Here is a 16,483-nt window from a genome sequence, read left to right on the forward strand (position 1 = left end):
CTAACAGGTGAAGCATCTATGACCTTGTCTGAAAGGTTGCTGGTTTGCTTCCCGTTGGACCTGTGAGCAGAATCCCAAAAGGTGCTGCAAGCAAAGAATTTCGATGTACCTGTACTCCATGGGCGTAAATTAAGGGGGGATGGTGGCATTATAACCCCCCAATAATCAAAACCAACCAATGCAACCCCCTGGACCCCCTTAAATGGGTGGAGACCTCACCCACCCCAATGCTCAACCCAAACTTGTGCCCTTTGCTATGCTTTTAGGAACAACAAATACAAGTATCGTCATGGTGGCAATTGGAGCTGTTCAGCAGGAACATGGATGGAGTTAACGAGAATAACCTTTGAATTTGGGGTGGAAATTGTGGTTCTTTGACAGTCCCTTCTAGAATTTCTGCACTAGGACTAGCACTACATACTGCTCAGTGATGTTAGGCAAATGAACACTTAGGGTGTCCTTTTGAACAAGCGATTCTCTTCAGTCGTTTAAAAAAAAAAAAAAACTCCATCTGTTTGGACCTATCCCAACACTGAATCAGACAGTGATCTGCAGCAGGCTTTCGTTCCTCCTATGGATAGTTACCAAACCTAACCACTGCCCTATGCCCTATTGTCCCTGCAGTCAGTGTTGCAATCTTGTAGCCCCATTCACATCTCTACATGGCCTTTTTTTAAAATCCATGTTTCCTGTTCTGTGACGGTGAGGAGTTCCGAGATCTGGAGGGACCTTGAAATACAGCCACTGCTCCATTGGATCCATGAGGAGCCGGATGAGATGGTTCCGGCATCTTGTCAGGATGCCTCCTGGTCAAATCCTGGGCCTCTTAGGTGTCGTTGCTCTTTAAAGACCTTGTTTTGCAGCTTCCTCATTAAAGACCCCATCAGTACACTGTGGGAATTGCAATTGCAGAGTTCTAAAATACTTGCTTTTTCATAAAGATAAAATGATCAACTGCTTGTACTCTAGTAGGTGCAGGTTACGTACCTCCTGAAGCTTAAAGTCTAGGGCCTGTTATTGAGTAACGAAAGTTACAGTTTAATCGAATTTGACAAAGTTTTAATCACGTGGGGCCCCAAGTTACAAGAGGATGGTGGCTGGAGTTTAAACCAGAAGTTATCTGGAGTATAATTCCTTATGTCGCTCCTCGTTCTGCACCCCTTTCCTGATTTGCAGCTTGCATGCCACCACACACGTTTACGCTGCATCTCACATCACAAAGCTGTCCATATTTCCAGACAAATAGATGGGTAAAGATTTTGAAAACTCCTAACATGTTGGGTATTTCCTGTTGACGCCAAGAAAAGATTTATTAGTGTAAACAATCTTTACTGATACAGGATGAAACATCCAACCAACATTAAGTGGCACAGAAAGTCAGTCAGTGATCAGGACTTGTATTAGCCTGCTGCTGTATATGGTGTAAAATCTGTAAATGGTTAGGTAAGTATTCTTGGTATGTTATCTCTTTTGACCTCTTGCTGATATTGGTTTTCTTTATAACCAGTCTTCCACAAGCATCACTCCCTATTTCTTCCTCTTCCTTCGCCGTCATCCTCATTTGCCAAAAATTATGAACATTTAAGACACTGTCACCAGAGTTAGTGAAATGGAAGTCGAATGAGAAGATCAGTGTCGTCTCAAACCCCCAGTGCATGTGCTGCTGCAGAGCTTTGAGTTCGATGACTGTGATGCTCCTACCAACACCAAGTAGGGACAGAATCTTATGGAAGTCGGTGAGAGCGTGCAGTCAGCATTGGTGATATCCACATTTGTTGTTATTCTGAAAGCTGCTGTAGTAACAGGTCTGAGTGTACTGTAAATCAGAGATTTCTGTTTAGTAGTAACATGCAAACATTTTTTAATAGTCAGATCGTGGAACTCTCTTAAGCACCACCAATATCAGATACCCACCAAAGGAACAGATCATCTGAATGCTCCTCAGGAGAGGACTGGTAGAAGGGTTTGAGTACTCTTCGCCATAAACTGGCAAGTGCTACTTTATATTGATAAATACAAATATATATATATATACAGTCATTGACAAAAGTCTTGTCACATAAGGACATAGTAACTTAAGAAGGCATATAACTTTATTTCTAATCAATCAATTGTTACATTGAATGGATCAATTTAATGCCAAGGGCTTTCATATTAATAACTGGGTACAAAATGAAACAGTCAAAAAGTGTCCTGATGTTACCAGCTTGTTAAAGTCCATAACACCTGTTTTTGCAAGGACAAAAGTCTTGTCATGTCTTTTAATGATTCAAACAATCACAGATTAGAGGTTCACCTGTGACAAATATTGTAATGAACATAATCCCAGGTGTGTATAAAAAGAACCCCAGCAAACCAGACCTTCACTTGAAGTGCAACCTGACTTCTGACAACATGCCAAAGATTCAACCACAGACCAAGTCTGCTGCTGAGGTGGCAGACATCGTTAATGTATCCAAACGTCAAGTGGAGAGGATTAAAAAAATATATGAAGAAACTGGTGATGTTCATGACAAGCCCAGGTCAGGCAGACCCCGTAAGACAACTCTTTGAGAGGACCGTTTGTTGCTTCGAAAGTCCAGGGCCAACCCTTTTTCAACTGCTGCAGAGCTACATCAGAACTGGTCACCAGAAACCACTGTGTCTACAAGAACAGTTTCTCGAATTCTCGCACGCAGTGGTCTCCATGGCCAAATTAGTGCTCAGAAACCAACATTAACAAGAGATTAACAAGAACACAACAAAAAAGCATGTTGAATTTGCCAAGGCCCACAGCTTGCAGCAAGGATGGACAGAGGCAAAGTGGCAGAAGGTTGATTTTTCTGACGAATCATCCATTGAACTACATACCAAATGCCGCAAATACTGCAGGAGACCTGTTGGAACCCGCATGAACTCAAAATTCACCCAGAAAACAGTCAAGTTTGATGGAGGAAAAATCATGGTCTGGGGTTACATCCATGGGGGTGTTCGAAAGATCTGCAGAGTGGATGGCAACATCAACAGCCTGAAGTATCAAGATATTCTTGCTGCCCATTACATTCCAAACCATAAGAGAGGGCAAATTCTGCAGAAGGATGGCGCTCCTTCTCATACTTCAGCCTCCAGATTGAAGTTCCTGAAACTGAAGAGGATCAAGGTGCTCCAGGATTGGCCAGCCCAGTCACCAGACATGAACATTATTGAGCATGTCTGGGGTAAGATGAAGGAGGAGGCTTGGAAGACGAAACCAAAGAATCTAGACGAACCCTGGGAGTCCTGCAAGACTGCTTTCTTTGCCATTCCAAATGACTTCATCAGCAAGTTATTTCAGTCATTGCCAAGACGTATGGATGTGGTCCTCCAAGCTCATGGGAGTCATACACATTATTAATTTTTTTTTCCAAAGCACCATGACTTTATGTTCTGATGTTATTGTAGCATGTTTGTGTATTCTAAATGAAATATATGTATAATTTCTACATTATTTTTGCATATGACAAGACTTTTGTCCAGGCAAAAGTTGACCTTTCTGTCCTAATTACATGACAAAACTCAATGAATGATGCAAAACTTTATTTTGGTATAATAAGCATAATCTAGAGGGCTTTGCCTTTTCTTATTATCCATTTCTGATTCCAACTGATTAACTACAGGTCAAGTTATTATTTGTTGTTCCTACAACTTGGTTAAGCGACAAGACTTTTGTCAGGCACTGTATATATAAATAAAAAAAATATTTACTGATAACTGCACAGCCCATTTGCAACTTATTGCAATAATATTTTTGTATTTTTCTCTTTCAAATTAAAATGAAATACCAATTCTAATTTTGTCACATATCAGACATACGCAGTGAAATGTTATTGGTCGGAGCAGGTTTGGGGCCTGACCTCACCCGCACCATTATGCTCTCGGTGCTCCAGCTGAATTGTAGTGTTCTTCCAGCTTGAATACAGTCCGTGTCCATCATAGCGGCAGTTACAAAGCATGCCATTGTGTCATGTTGCAAAATAAAACGTTCGTTTTCTTGAGGACGTGTGAATGGCCTTTGGGGGGGGGGGGGGGGGGGAGGGGTTATGCGGTATTCACGAGAAAACTAATTATGTTTTGTGTTTATCCGATCATCTAAGTATCTTGTAGTACAGCAGTATCCATGATGAACCTTGCTTCATCATAGGAGGATAGCACACCGTCATCGCAGAGAACACCTCTTAAACTTAAATCTCATTTCTCTTAAGGCGATATATTCAATAACAACCTTATGATTAATCTTTAAGATTTCAATATTTAGATATTTACAGAGCAGTGCAATGCTTTTTATAAAGACAGTGTAGTGTAGGCATGCGCGAAAAGGCAGGACGCGCGTTACTAATCGGCCGCGGGACGTCGGGCAGGGATCATGTCCGGAAAGACAAGTGAGAACATGAGCATTTTAACCGACCAACATGTTCAAAAGGTAAGTGCTTTTTGCATTTTACTCGTATGACAATTTATGTCAATTACACCCCTATATCACTTTCTTTTTAAAACACCCATTCTACGCAAAAAAACGTGCTAATACAAAACGTCTTAAACCTTCAGTTCCAGTTACGTAATCCATGTGCATGCAGCCTGTCAAAAATATCATAATCTAAATTACATCCTATTTAATTTGTATCTACATAACCATCTTGCGCTAGAACATTAAATTAATTTATCAGTTCTTCGAACATTGTTTTTGTAATTCTGTAAACTGATCCTTTAAGTAGTCTAAAGAAATCGATCCGGTTAAATTCCATGGCCTGATTTATTCCTTCAATTCTTTATAATCTCTTGCTTGACAGTCCCTTGTCAGTATGTTATTTTCTTCGTGTCCAGTCCTTTGGAAAAGGAAAAATCCTTTTTTGAAAAAGGAAACCTGCAATCACTGCATTTCCGATAATTGCCTTTATGATCGGACATATATTTTACAGTTATTTGTGTTTGGATGCTTTCGTTGTGTAGACGCGCTGATTTGGGTGTTGTCCGAATCGGGAAAATGTGTGTACTCACCTGTGGCGGGGGCTGTCCAAATTTTTTAGTGAAACAAATGACACACTACACAATTCTTTCTCTCTCTCTCTCTCTCTCTCTCTCTCTCTCTTTTTTTTTATACTATGAATAATCGCACTTTTTTTGGTGTCACGAGTGTTACTTCTTTACTTTGTTGTCATCTTAAAGAAACTACTTGATACTTATGGTATGAAGTTAGCAAGGCGTGCCCACGACCTCATGTGTGCGTGTAAAGCAGCTTATGCATTGTTTAAGCTGGTACCAGGCCTCCGGCAGATTGGAGAGTGCTGCGGTGGTTGGTACCGTAGTCTCATACTGCTGCATTACATCCCTGCCCCATATTTGACGATATGGGTTTCTGTCAGACAGTCCACTCTGCTCCCTCCGTCCCACAAGGTGTGGGGGTCGAATAGCTTTGTCAGGATGTATCTTGCAAACTAGCATCTGATCTTGCTAGTTTCCTTGCCTCAGATAAGGATTCCCTGCACTACATGAAATATAATTTACAAGCTATAGTTACTGTCAAATGTTTCAGTCACTAAACCTGTACAGCATTTAGTCTAAAGGAATATGTTGAGTGTAAGACACCTTTATCCATTTTAAATGCATGAAATTGATTTGATAGCAGGTATGTATTGAATAAAATTGCAAACAAACTGAGAGGTTAAAATATGACTGAGCTGAGTCACATAAAGCACTTGGAGGAGCCTCCTGTTTCCTATTCTTTGAGATTGACCACGTTAACATTTTTTAGTGCTTCTCCCCAGTTGAAACAAATATTTTGATGGTGAAAAGGGTTGCAGCCAGTGTGCTTGCAGGGTATGATTAACCTTTTATGTGTCAGTTCATGGATGATGGGTTCCTGGTTCTGGAGGGGTTCCTGGACCCAGATGAGTGTGATGCATTGAGGGAGAGAATGAAGGAAATCGTGGAGAAGATGGATGTCCCCAAACACTGCAGAATACAGTTCTCCACTGACCACGATGAGCAGCTAAAGACACAGGTACCTTGTAATTAATGACAAAGAACCTCAGGTGGATTCCGGGTAATTCAACATTTTTTCTTCCTTTTCCCTGCCTATCTTCTGTGTTTTTTAAAGGTGCAGGTAAATTTATTGTAAAGTTTTACAATATAGGTGGGGAACATTTGTCTATTAAACATTGTTAAGTGTGTATTGTAAACATCATTTTATATGCTAAACTTCATTATGACGTAAAATTCTGTTCAATTCACTCTATAAAAATGATACGAAGGATCCATCTGGTTCTTCTTCGTAGGGAAGTGCGGATTACTTTATCACCAGTGGTGACAAGATTCGCTTCTTCTTTGAAAAGGATGTTTTCGATGATAAAGGTATACCTTATAAATTTGTGCCCTGATTTTAAAGGAGATTAAATTCTTAAATATATTCATTCATTCATTTGTCCTATTATAATATATAATAAGCTGCCATCTTGAACATCTAGGTGAATTTATTGTGCCAAAGGAACTTTCTGTGAATAAAGTTGGACATGGTGAGTGTTTTTAAATCCTACTAAATTAATCCTTCATTTAGACTCATTTCTGTCCAGTTGTCAGTGACATTTGGAATTACCTATGCTGAATAATAAAAATCGTATCCCTGAATGCTGCTTCCTGCCTTCCAGCTCTCCATGCCCATGATGCTTCGTATAAAAGCGTCACACACTCCCCGAGTGTCCAGGTAGTAAAGCTAAAGCAGTACACTTTTATTTATGCAGTGCACACAAAGAAACATCATGATTTTCATTTTAAATTTCAGCGTGATGACATCTCATTGAATACATTTTCTAAATGCTTTACATTTTACATTGTATAAAAATGTAGATTTCTCTATTTTGTTGTCACCTGTGTGTCGTACAGCTGTTTGTAGCACTTTAGGGCTGTTTTGCACTTTTGGATTAGATGCCAAACTGCATTTTGTTCTCTGAGTACTTGTACTTTGCACAGTGACAAATCTGAATCTAATCGAATTCTCCTGGAAAATCAGTCATACTTGTTTGTAACAATCAGTCACATGTCTATCAAATATGTACGAAGTGTTTCAATGTATGAATTTCTTTCCTCCAGAATTTGGTTAAGAAGTTGGGTCTTGAGAATCCTGTGGTTTTGCAGAGCATGTACATATTCAAGGTAGAGTGTACAGCTACTTCTGCATTAACACCTTCTACACAGGAACGGGAGCCAAAAGCATAGTGTGTCTTTAGGCTAAATCTGAGATCACGCAGCATAAAGATGCCCCCAGATTTCTGGTTTCTTCTGGTATCCAATCCTTCTCCATTTTTTAACTTGGCATCGGATTATAGTGTTTTCCCATTAGAGCTTGAGAGAGCTGTCTGATTGGTCTCTTTATGTTTTCAGCAACCTGGGATTGGTGGAGAAGGTAAGGATGCTGCCTGAAGCTGGCTGGCTCTATACTTATAACTAGGGCAGGGTGATATGCCCAAAAAACGATATCACAATATCAATATTTATCATGATATCCTAAAATTCATATGTAGAAAATGGTAAAATAGGACAGGTGGTTTTGAGTTTCTCTGTTTATGACCCAAATTGTTTTAATGATAGCTATGGAGCACGTGACAGATATAATGAGAAATTACGCCAACATACTTAGACCTTGATGGGATTTAACTGTTAATTATGCAAGAAAAGTGATTCAGCTGAACCACAATACTCACGTTATTCAAACTGATGTCGATACGAATGTTCATAAATACCATATAATATTTTGTTGATATCGCCCAGCCCTAATTACAACTCGAAGAGCTTCAGTATTCAGTATTTAACCTTTCCTTAGTGAATATCGGGGGCAGCGTGTGGCTCAGTGGGCTAAGCCTGTGTGCCTGTAATCACAAGGTTGCCGGGTTAAACCCAGCCTCAGCACGTCTGTGGGTCCTTGAGCAAGGCCCTTAACCCCCAGCTCCCTGGGCGCCGCTACAGGTGGCTGCCCTTCGCGGACAACTTACTCTACAAAAGAACAAGCTGAGGGAGGCGTAAAGACAACTTCCCCATGGGGATCAATAAAGTATTGATTATTATTATTTACGTTTTATGTGCTAGTACGATTAGTCAGCCAGAAAAACAGTAACAATGAGAATTTCCTTTCTTGCTGTGCTCTGGTCCATCCTGCAGTGACCCCGCATCAAGACGCCACTTTCCTGTACACAGAGCCTCTGGGGCGGGTGATGGGCGTGTGGATAGCTCTGGAGGATGTCACGCAGCAGAATGGCTGCCTCTGGTTCATTCCTGGCTCACACAAAAGTAAGACTAGCCGCGTGCATGCAGATCCACAGAGCCTCCATGCACTGGGCTGCATTTCACAGCAGTTAAGGCTGGAGACCCCTGTTGACTTGTCAGGAACTAGAATCACCTGGAAAAAGGGAATGATCACTAAACTGTATAACCTTTCCTTTGCTTATTCAGACGTTACCTTGCAGTACAACACTATAATCATGAACTGTAGCTATTTTCCGCATGTTGGAATCCAACTCATATTTTATCTGCCGCCTTCTGTTAATAAAGGACACCATTGTTAAACACCAGAATATTAAAATGCACTAGAACATGCTATAGTAACCATTCTTTGCTAGATTGTACAGCGATGCAAATATCAGAGCCTTGTTATCTCTTAAGGGTTATGCAAACCTGTCAAGGCCATGGTGTCCAGTTACAATGATGCAGTTAATCGGTAAATTTGTATGACGAACCCGGAGGAACATGCAAGGCTGGCTGATACTTTTAAGTCTAATCAATTTCACCCTGTGAATAAATTTTAAACAATAGCACACATGATATCATTTCTGATATTGCAAATAAATCCAAAGACAAGAGAATTACAAGGATAAATTACAGCATAACACTTCATCGTGTGATACTTTGTATGTGACGAGATCATGCTGTTTGTTTTCTTTTTAACGCCCATTCTTCGCTTCCTCCAGATGGGATCACGCGCCGATTTGTCCGCACCCCCCAGGGGTCCGACTCCCTGACGGACTTTGTGGGACAGGAGCAGAAATATGACAGCGAGCTGTTCATTCCCACACCGGTTAGGAAAGGTGGAGACTCTTCATTTTTAACATTCCAGTGCTTTTATTCAAAGTATTTTTACTAATTTTGAGAATTAATGAAAACGGGGAGATGGGCTTAGACATTCCGGGGCATGAACTCTTATAAGCGTCATCGTGGAAATAACAGCCGTCACCGTGTGTGCAGAATCAGGCTGAGCTGCTCTTATGATGTGTTTGGATGGGTGTGATTTACCTGATCTACCTGTAGGGGGAGTGGTTCTGATCCATGGTGAGGTGGTCCACCAGAGTGCCCAGAACACCTCTAACGTCTCCCGTCATGCCTACGCCTTTCACATCATGGAGTCCAAGAATACACGCTGGAGTCCGGACAACTGGTGAGCGCAAGGCATTATGGGGAATAACGAGAAAGTTAGGGGAGCCTGAGCTGGGTATTATGGCACATGTGACTTCAGACTGCAGGAGTTACTCTAATCTGAAATTGAATTTTCCTAAATTTAATGGTATTCTGATAGTCATTAGATACATTGAGTTAGATAAACATCTTGAGTTGTTTTATGCATGGAAAAAACTGCAACCTGAGTTAGTGCTGTTTCTGTTTTGTCCATTTTCTGTAGGTTACAGCCCACCCCAGAGCAACCTTTTCCGTCCCTCTACACCTGACACAACACCAGGCGTTCACATTCACTCATTCCCTATGATGATTGTAGACCTTAGTTTTACACTGTACTCAGAACTAAGATAAAAAAAAAAGTCAGTATTACAGGCCTATTCCAGAAGCATAAAACATAAAAACATGAAGACATACCGATGCTTAACAGTGCCCAGGCAAGCATGCTCATAAAACATGCTAAATGCTCATCATCCAATACTGCAGCATGCATGTGACAAACTCAGCTGACCTGATAAGGACATTTGTCTGGACACTGAATCGATCTTGGGAACAGACGGCAGAAGCACACTGCATACTTCACATCAAAGTCATATCACACAGAAACACACTGCTCATTTCACATCAAAGTTACATTGCACAGAAGCACATTGCACACTTCACATCAACGTCACATTGCACAGAAGCACATTGCACACTTCATATCAAAGTCACATCGCACAGAAGCACACTGCTCACTTCACATCAAAGTCACATCGCACAGAAGCACACTGCTCACTTCACATCAAAGTCACATCGCACAGAAGCAAACTGCACATCAAAGTCACATCGCACAGATTAATTTTATTTTTGCTCCATCCTTTCCCTTTATTTGTATTATTTGTAATTTTCATATCAAAGGAAAAAACATTTAGATACAAATACCAGAAGAGAGGGTTTTACTGCATATGCATGCAAGAGTAGCTGAAAATCCGGAATTAAGCAAACACATTTCGATTGAGGAATGGGAGCCATCATATATGCATATTTGATTTTATCTCGACTGCAACACTGTACCAGATGTCAGGAACCAGCTGAAGACCTCAGTGGCATTTTAGAAAATCATCTACTACTGTGTCCAGCTACCAGATTTTAAAATTGACTGACTGCTTTTCATGATAATATGCTAATTGACAAGACCTTGTGTCCCTAACCATATCACCTCCCCATTCAGAATGCGTCATGCGTCGAGTGAATGCAGCCTGAAATGACAGGACCGTTATAATGCACACAGTTTGAATTGAGATGAGGTAGGTTACCATTAGCTAACTGTTAGCAATATGCTGAAGTGTTGAAGCAAAGGCCAGCATGCGGACAGTCATGCCACCTCTACACAAGCTGTCTGCAGATACACAGCAGCTAAGTTACAATGACCTGCATTAACACCTGTTTCTGCTCTTCTGTCTAATAATAGTAAATGTTGATGTATTGTATTTGTGATTCCAATCAACTGCATGTGGATGGTTGTAGATTAAGGTCATCAACCAAGTTTTGCTGAACAACTGGGAGGTTTTGATCCAAGAAAATCTGAAATCAAATACAAAATATTAGAACAACCATGACAAATCCCTTTAGTAAGCATAAGCAACATATTCCCAAACCCCTATAAGCATAAAAATCTCGAACAAAGAACATCGCCTCTTTGGTAAACATGTGCTATTCGTTACTATTAAAAAGGGACCGTTAAAGTACTGTGGGTCATCTAACAGAAGCTGCTATGCTATATATACATGTTAGATACTGTCATCATCCACTTCAGTCCTGGGACGAGAGTACGAACCTAGATGCTAATTAGCAGACCAAGTATTGTGCTAGTCTTTGCTAAAACAGCCCTGTTTGCATGATTGCTAATGTATATGTATAATAAGTGCAGTAATGTAATGAGAACAACCAAGCAGAGTATTCAGGAGATACATCTGTACAGTGACATAGTAACATTTCTGTTAAAACTATTATGACAAACAACTTTGTAGCCTAGAAATTGGTGTTTTAATATAATAGCTACAATAATATAAAGCAATCAGAAAGACTGGCAGACGATAACATGATGTAGAGCTGAACTCTCCGTACGGATTATGAATGCTGTCATCTGCATTTTGGGGATGCTGACAATCGTAGGTTGAGCAAAGTTCAGAATAATCACATTAATAATTACATTAATTTAAGCTACTACAGTTGTACCGAGTATGAGAGTCTTTGCTGTCGGGGGATTTATATCAAGGTGGGGAAGACTGGTAGGCTGAACTAACCTTTGATATAAGCTAGCACTGTGCGGACTGAGTCTGGTCTACCTGAAAGTGGTGTTGGGCCTCAGCCAGCTGATTAAACAAGCCGAAGTTCAGGTTCCACCAACCCGGCATCAGCAAAAAAACCTGCTGACAGGGTCTCCTTAACCCTGTATGAAGAAAAGTGGAGCTCTTACTGAAGAGCGAGCTAAGCTTCCTGCAAAATAACAGGCAACTTCTTAATGAGCTATGCTTCCAGTACAGGGCAACTTTTTACCTGGGAATGAAAATATTGTTTCACAACATGCAAAAATTAGTTATTTGAGTGAATACAGTTGGCGCTTTTAGGTAGAACACATAAGCACCTTATCTGATACATATGTTGACGGTGAGTTTCTGCTGTTTTAGTTTTAGGTGCCGATATAATCATATCAATGAGTTTTACATAAACTGTACTTTAATCTCGATGCCTAATTTTTTTTGCTATATTAGGCTGCAGTTAGTCTATCTATCAAAAATTTGAATTCTTTAAAATCTGTATTGGCATCAGAGTAATTTTCTTACCAGTCTGGTCCCAGTCCAAATTACACTTCATACCGAAGAGTGAAGCCCGTCCTTAAAGAGGCTGCTGGTATGATGCTTATACTATGTACTTAGCAGACATTTTTACCCGAAGCGACATACAAGCAGGGTCAGCCAGTCCCCGGAGCAACTGGGGTATGCCCCAACAGTGACATCACTCTGCCTAGCCTGGGATATAAGCGGTGACCTTCTGAGCTCAGGCACCATCTCCAAAATGCCCGGCCACATTTGACGACAGGCCATTCATTTGTACAATGTCATTGTCCCATCACTACATTTTTCAAGCATGTCTCTGTCTAACACCACCTAGACTGTACATTTTTTTGAAGGAAGGGTTATGCTCAGGGGCAACAACCCTCCCAAAGGATCAATAAATATACCTTCTTACTGAAAAATGAACCGTGGTCACCAGTACATACTGCCACCTTGTGGTCATCTTAAGCATTTCCCCTCAGAGTGCTTCACTGGTAGCAGTTCCATTCAGCTGACATGTTAGATAAGCCTGGTGCGTGTTCTGTTTCAGGCCTGCTCTTAAATCCACTAAGGGATTAAGCAGCTGTGTTTCAAGGCCATCAACTCCTACACAGAGATCCACACACCACAATGCAAAATTCAGTCTCCCATTTAATAATTCAGTCTCTTGATGCTGCAGCAGTCCCACAGTATTTACCCAGTGAATGCCGTGAGTGGTTAAAAAAAATTTATACCATAAAAAAACTGTACATCCTTCACTGGTTAAGTAAATGGAGCTGTTTTTACTATCAGGGGTAAATAAAATTTTCCTGAAGCCGAAATCAAATTCCACATCATACTTTTCAGTCTTACTTACTTCAGTCATACTTGTTTTAGACAGTCCATTATATAAACTGGACATGCCTAGTTGTGTAGTAATTGGTCATAGTTCACAAATAAATACAATAAACTTTAAAGCTTTCTTTTCTCCAAAACAAATTTGTTCGGTAATGCAGAATAGTGCAGTCACTGTAAAAGAAAAAAAAGTAAAAGAACTCCTTTTTAAAACATCTAACGTTGCAAAATTTTCTGTGCAGCACTAAAAAAAACCCACTTCTTATTGGGATAGACTCTTGAAAAGCATAACTCGATTTCCCTTTTCCAAACTTGGTACATCAGCAAAGCTCTGAAAACAGATCTATCCATCTTCAAGCATGATCAAATTAGATCTTCCGTAATTCTCAGAGTGTTACCATCACCAGGCCACTAGAGGTCTCAGGCCTTGCTCAGATCAAGAGGAGAATGAAGAGGTACAGGGGAAGGAGCAAGTTGTCTATCTGAGCGGTGTAGGCCTCCAGCATAGACACCAGAGTGATGGATCCCAAGACCCATGCATAGCTGGCATTCAGGTTGACGGCCTCGTCGAAGATGAGGAAAATCGCCACGGCGATGATCTGGGCAAAGACAGACGTGGCAGTACCTTCCATGGTCTTCTTTGTCCCGGGCCACCGGATTTCCCCCATGGTGCTGCCAAAAATCGAGGCCACGGTGTCCCCCACACCTACCGCCAGGACTCCGGCATAGGGCACTAGACCCGCAGCCCCAGGCAGGCTCCCTTTCGGGGCGCAAGGTCCCGGGAAGAGCCAGATGGGCAGGGACATGCCCAGGAGCAGGTAGATGTGTGTGAGGATGAGGGGCCCCGAGTCGCGTTCGTCCAGGAAAAGCGTAAGCAGCTGCCGCAGGACCTGCCCCAGCGGACGGATTCGGAAATACCTCACGTACTCCAAGAGCAGGAAGGCGGCGAGGCAGGTCACCGAGGCTACGTGGAGCAGCTGTCGATCGTACATCAATCCCGGCACGTACGTGGCAACCACAATGAGGTGGAAATACTTCCTCACCACCGTCGAGGCCTGGTGCTTTTTGGAGCCAGATGCCCTCTTGTAGTTCTGGTGCAAGACAACCACGGAGGCCAGGGCAGCCAGTAGGACCCAATAGGCCAGCAGGTAGAGGCGTGTCTGGCTGTGCGTGAGGAAGTCCAGCAGCCACATGATCGGATGCCTGCGAATGAGCAGTGAGAGCCAGGGAACGATGATGCCCAGGCCCAGCACGGCCGACATGGTGTAGAAGAACACGGCGGAGACCCAGGTCTCGGACTCCATGAAGCAGAAGAGCAGGGCGAAGATGACGCCCAAGAGTAGCGTTCCCACCAGGACCACGGGGAGGAAATAGTTGACGGGATCGCCCTTCACCTCAGCCAGGTTGAGCGAGCGCTTGATGAGCTGGTTGATGATGAAGCTGATGCCTCCCACCATGATGAGGGCCTCTCCGGGCGTGAAGCAGCGGGGAAGCAAGTACAGCATGATCAGGCTAAGGTAGACGAAGATCAGGAGGACCTCCAGCACCTCGATGACCTCGGACACCGTCAGGGTCTTCTTGGTGGTGTATATGACGCCGCTGCCGGCGATGCCGGCGATGATGCACGTGTTGGTCGGCACGGGCCGTGTGATGCCGAGGGCAATCAGCGAGAGGAAGAGCGAAAGCATCATGCCGGTGACCGTGACCACCATGGAGAAGCGCTCGAAGTACACATTGCCGGAGGCCACGCAGCGCTCCTTCAGGGCCAGTCCCAGCAGGGGAATAACCATGCAAGCCGACAGGATGCCGCTGTTCGCTGATGGCCGGAACTGGAAGACCGCCCCGCCGGACTGCAACAGCCGGTCCCATTTCTGCTGCACGTAGAAAGCCTGGATGGCCAAAGCGATGCAACACCAAGACAGCTGGTTCCAGACCACTAGGTGCACGCAAAAGACGATGGCAAACACTACGAGTGACTCCACAATCACCGGATTTCTGAGCATGATTGCTGGGGGGGGGGGGCACTGTATCCAATATGTATTTCAAAAATATGTTTAAGGTCTCCAAAGCTGTCAGGATTGTTCTCTTTCAGAATTTAACATCGTCTACCCAACATATCTATCCACATCACCTATGAAGGAAAACAGAACAAACCAAACAATTATCAACTGCTACTCAGGGAAACAGAACTCACATTTTAGTCTGTTCTAGGGAATCTGTTTTGGGTTTAAATACATTGACACTTCTTTATAATAGTACGTAATTAAAAGTAATCTACTTCCCAATAAGTTAAATTCAGGTTGAAGGTCAATTACACAATTTCTCTTTGCTAAGCTTGCAAAAGATTGGGTGTAGTAATGTTCTTGGCCCTGGAAGTTTGATTTGCAATCGTTAATTCTGTTACAGTAAGTTGGGCAATAAAATATTACCTATGACATGGATAGAAAAATGTTTTTACAATATCCCCTGACTAATACGACCGTTAGCGATAATGAACTTATGGCTTTTTTCAAGATCGGAACTAGCCCCAAAACTAATAAATATGAATAAAATATTAGTAATGTGCAAATTACAGGTTACATTACTGTGAAACATTTACATCTTATTTGTTTTACGACGTAAAACAAAATGTGAAATGTAAAATTCAGAGATAGCTCTTAGAAGTAAACTGACTAGCTGTCACACCTCTTTAAAAAAGACAAGTAAATAATAGTCGTGGAGCATCGATTGCATTCTGGTGCTCATGTGTCAGGTCAATATTAAACATATGAAGACCATGTAGATAACACCGTTAGCATGTAGTCCCCAAGCAAAACACTATTCAGTTATTTAACATTTTATATTTTTAATGTAGCAGGAAATAGCGAAGCGAAACTAATAAATGATTATTTTCAAAATACTTTAGCTATTGTCTCATCACGATTAAGTATGACATCGTTTTAATGAGGAGGCAAAACGCCTACCAGCAGCTGAGATTCCTGTCAAAATGCTAAAGAGTCGTTTCAACAAAAACATCAGGTATTTAGTCAATATTTCATCTGAATGGAAAGACGATTTACATTGAATGAATGAATGAATGAATAGAATAGAATAAAGTTTAATACATGCCATGTAGTGAAAGCAATATATGAACTGGAATACGCTATTAATTTGTACTGACTCACCCATCTGGAAACAACGAAAACCTTCCTTCTCTATCTTCTCGTATATGATGTTGAATCAGTTTTTTTTGTGCAGACGGCCGTCCACTTCACTAACCTACGCGGTGGCCATGACAGTAAAACCACGTGACTGGGAAACCGAATGACACTACAATATCGCTTACATGATTTTTTTCGCCACGTTTGGTGTTGTCACACTATTCAGCCAGTGCAATGACA

The 16,483-nt window shown here is 41.8% G+C and overlaps 2 protein-coding genes across 3 annotated transcripts; one reads left to right on the forward strand and one right to left on the reverse strand.

The window, feature by feature from the left end:
- The first annotated feature begins 4,105 nt into the window (after positions 1–4,105).
- On the forward strand, positions 4,106–11,454 carry phyhd1 (phytanoyl-CoA dioxygenase domain containing 1). The gene is made up of 11 exons (XM_023807906.2): positions 4,106–4,438; positions 5,858–6,016; positions 6,291–6,366; positions 6,480–6,527; positions 6,660–6,715; positions 7,102–7,164; positions 7,393–7,414; positions 8,167–8,295; positions 8,973–9,089; positions 9,310–9,436; positions 9,677–11,454. Exons 1-11 carry the CDS (start codon positions 4,382–4,384, stop codon positions 9,720–9,722), a joined length of 900 nt encoding a protein of 299 aa, XP_023663674.1. The 5' UTR covers positions 4,106–4,381; the 3' UTR covers positions 9,723–11,454.
- Positions 10,292–16,480, reverse strand: dolk (dolichol kinase). Of its 2 annotated transcripts, XR_011992406.1 has the most exons (3): positions 16,268–16,480; positions 11,781–15,234; positions 10,292–11,016 (listed from the first exon to the last, which is right to left on the reverse strand). XR_011992406.1 is itself a non-coding variant. In XM_023807905.2 (2 exons), the coding sequence occupies exon 2, from the start codon at positions 15,104–15,106 to the stop codon at positions 13,535–13,537; it is 1,572 nt and encodes a 523-aa protein (XP_023663673.1). In that variant the 5' UTR covers positions 15,107–15,234; positions 16,268–16,480; the 3' UTR covers positions 10,292–13,534. The 2 variants fall into 2 exon arrangements, 1 of the variants encoding a protein (XP_023663673.1); XM_023807905.2 differs by having other exon boundaries at positions 10,292–15,234.
- Between the last annotated feature and the right edge of the window lie 3 nt (positions 16,481–16,483).

This window comes from Paramormyrops kingsleyae, chromosome 7 (genome assembly GCF_048594095.1).
Source record: "Paramormyrops kingsleyae isolate MSU_618 chromosome 7, PKINGS_0.4, whole genome shotgun sequence".
Classification (NCBI taxonomy): Eukaryota; Metazoa; Chordata; class Actinopteri; order Osteoglossiformes; family Mormyridae; genus Paramormyrops; species Paramormyrops kingsleyae.

Bases quoted from the DNA above. Each gene is read 5' to 3' on its own strand.
- phyhd1 (XM_023807906.2), top strand. From the start codon at position 4,382: ATGTCCGGAAAGACAAGTGAGAACATGAGCATTTTAACCGACCAACAT. The intron at 7,415-8,166 runs GTAAGGATGCTG...TCCATCCTGCAG, and splicing joins ACCTGGGATTGGTGGAGAAG to TGACCCCGCATCAAGACGCC. The intron at 9,437-9,676 runs GTGAGCGCAAGG...CATTTTCTGTAG, and splicing joins CGCTGGAGTCCGGACAACTG to GTTACAGCCCACCCCAGAGC.
- dolk (XM_023807905.2), bottom strand. From the start codon at position 15,106: ATGCTCAGAAATCCGGTGATTGTGGAGTCACTCGTAGTGTTTGCCATC.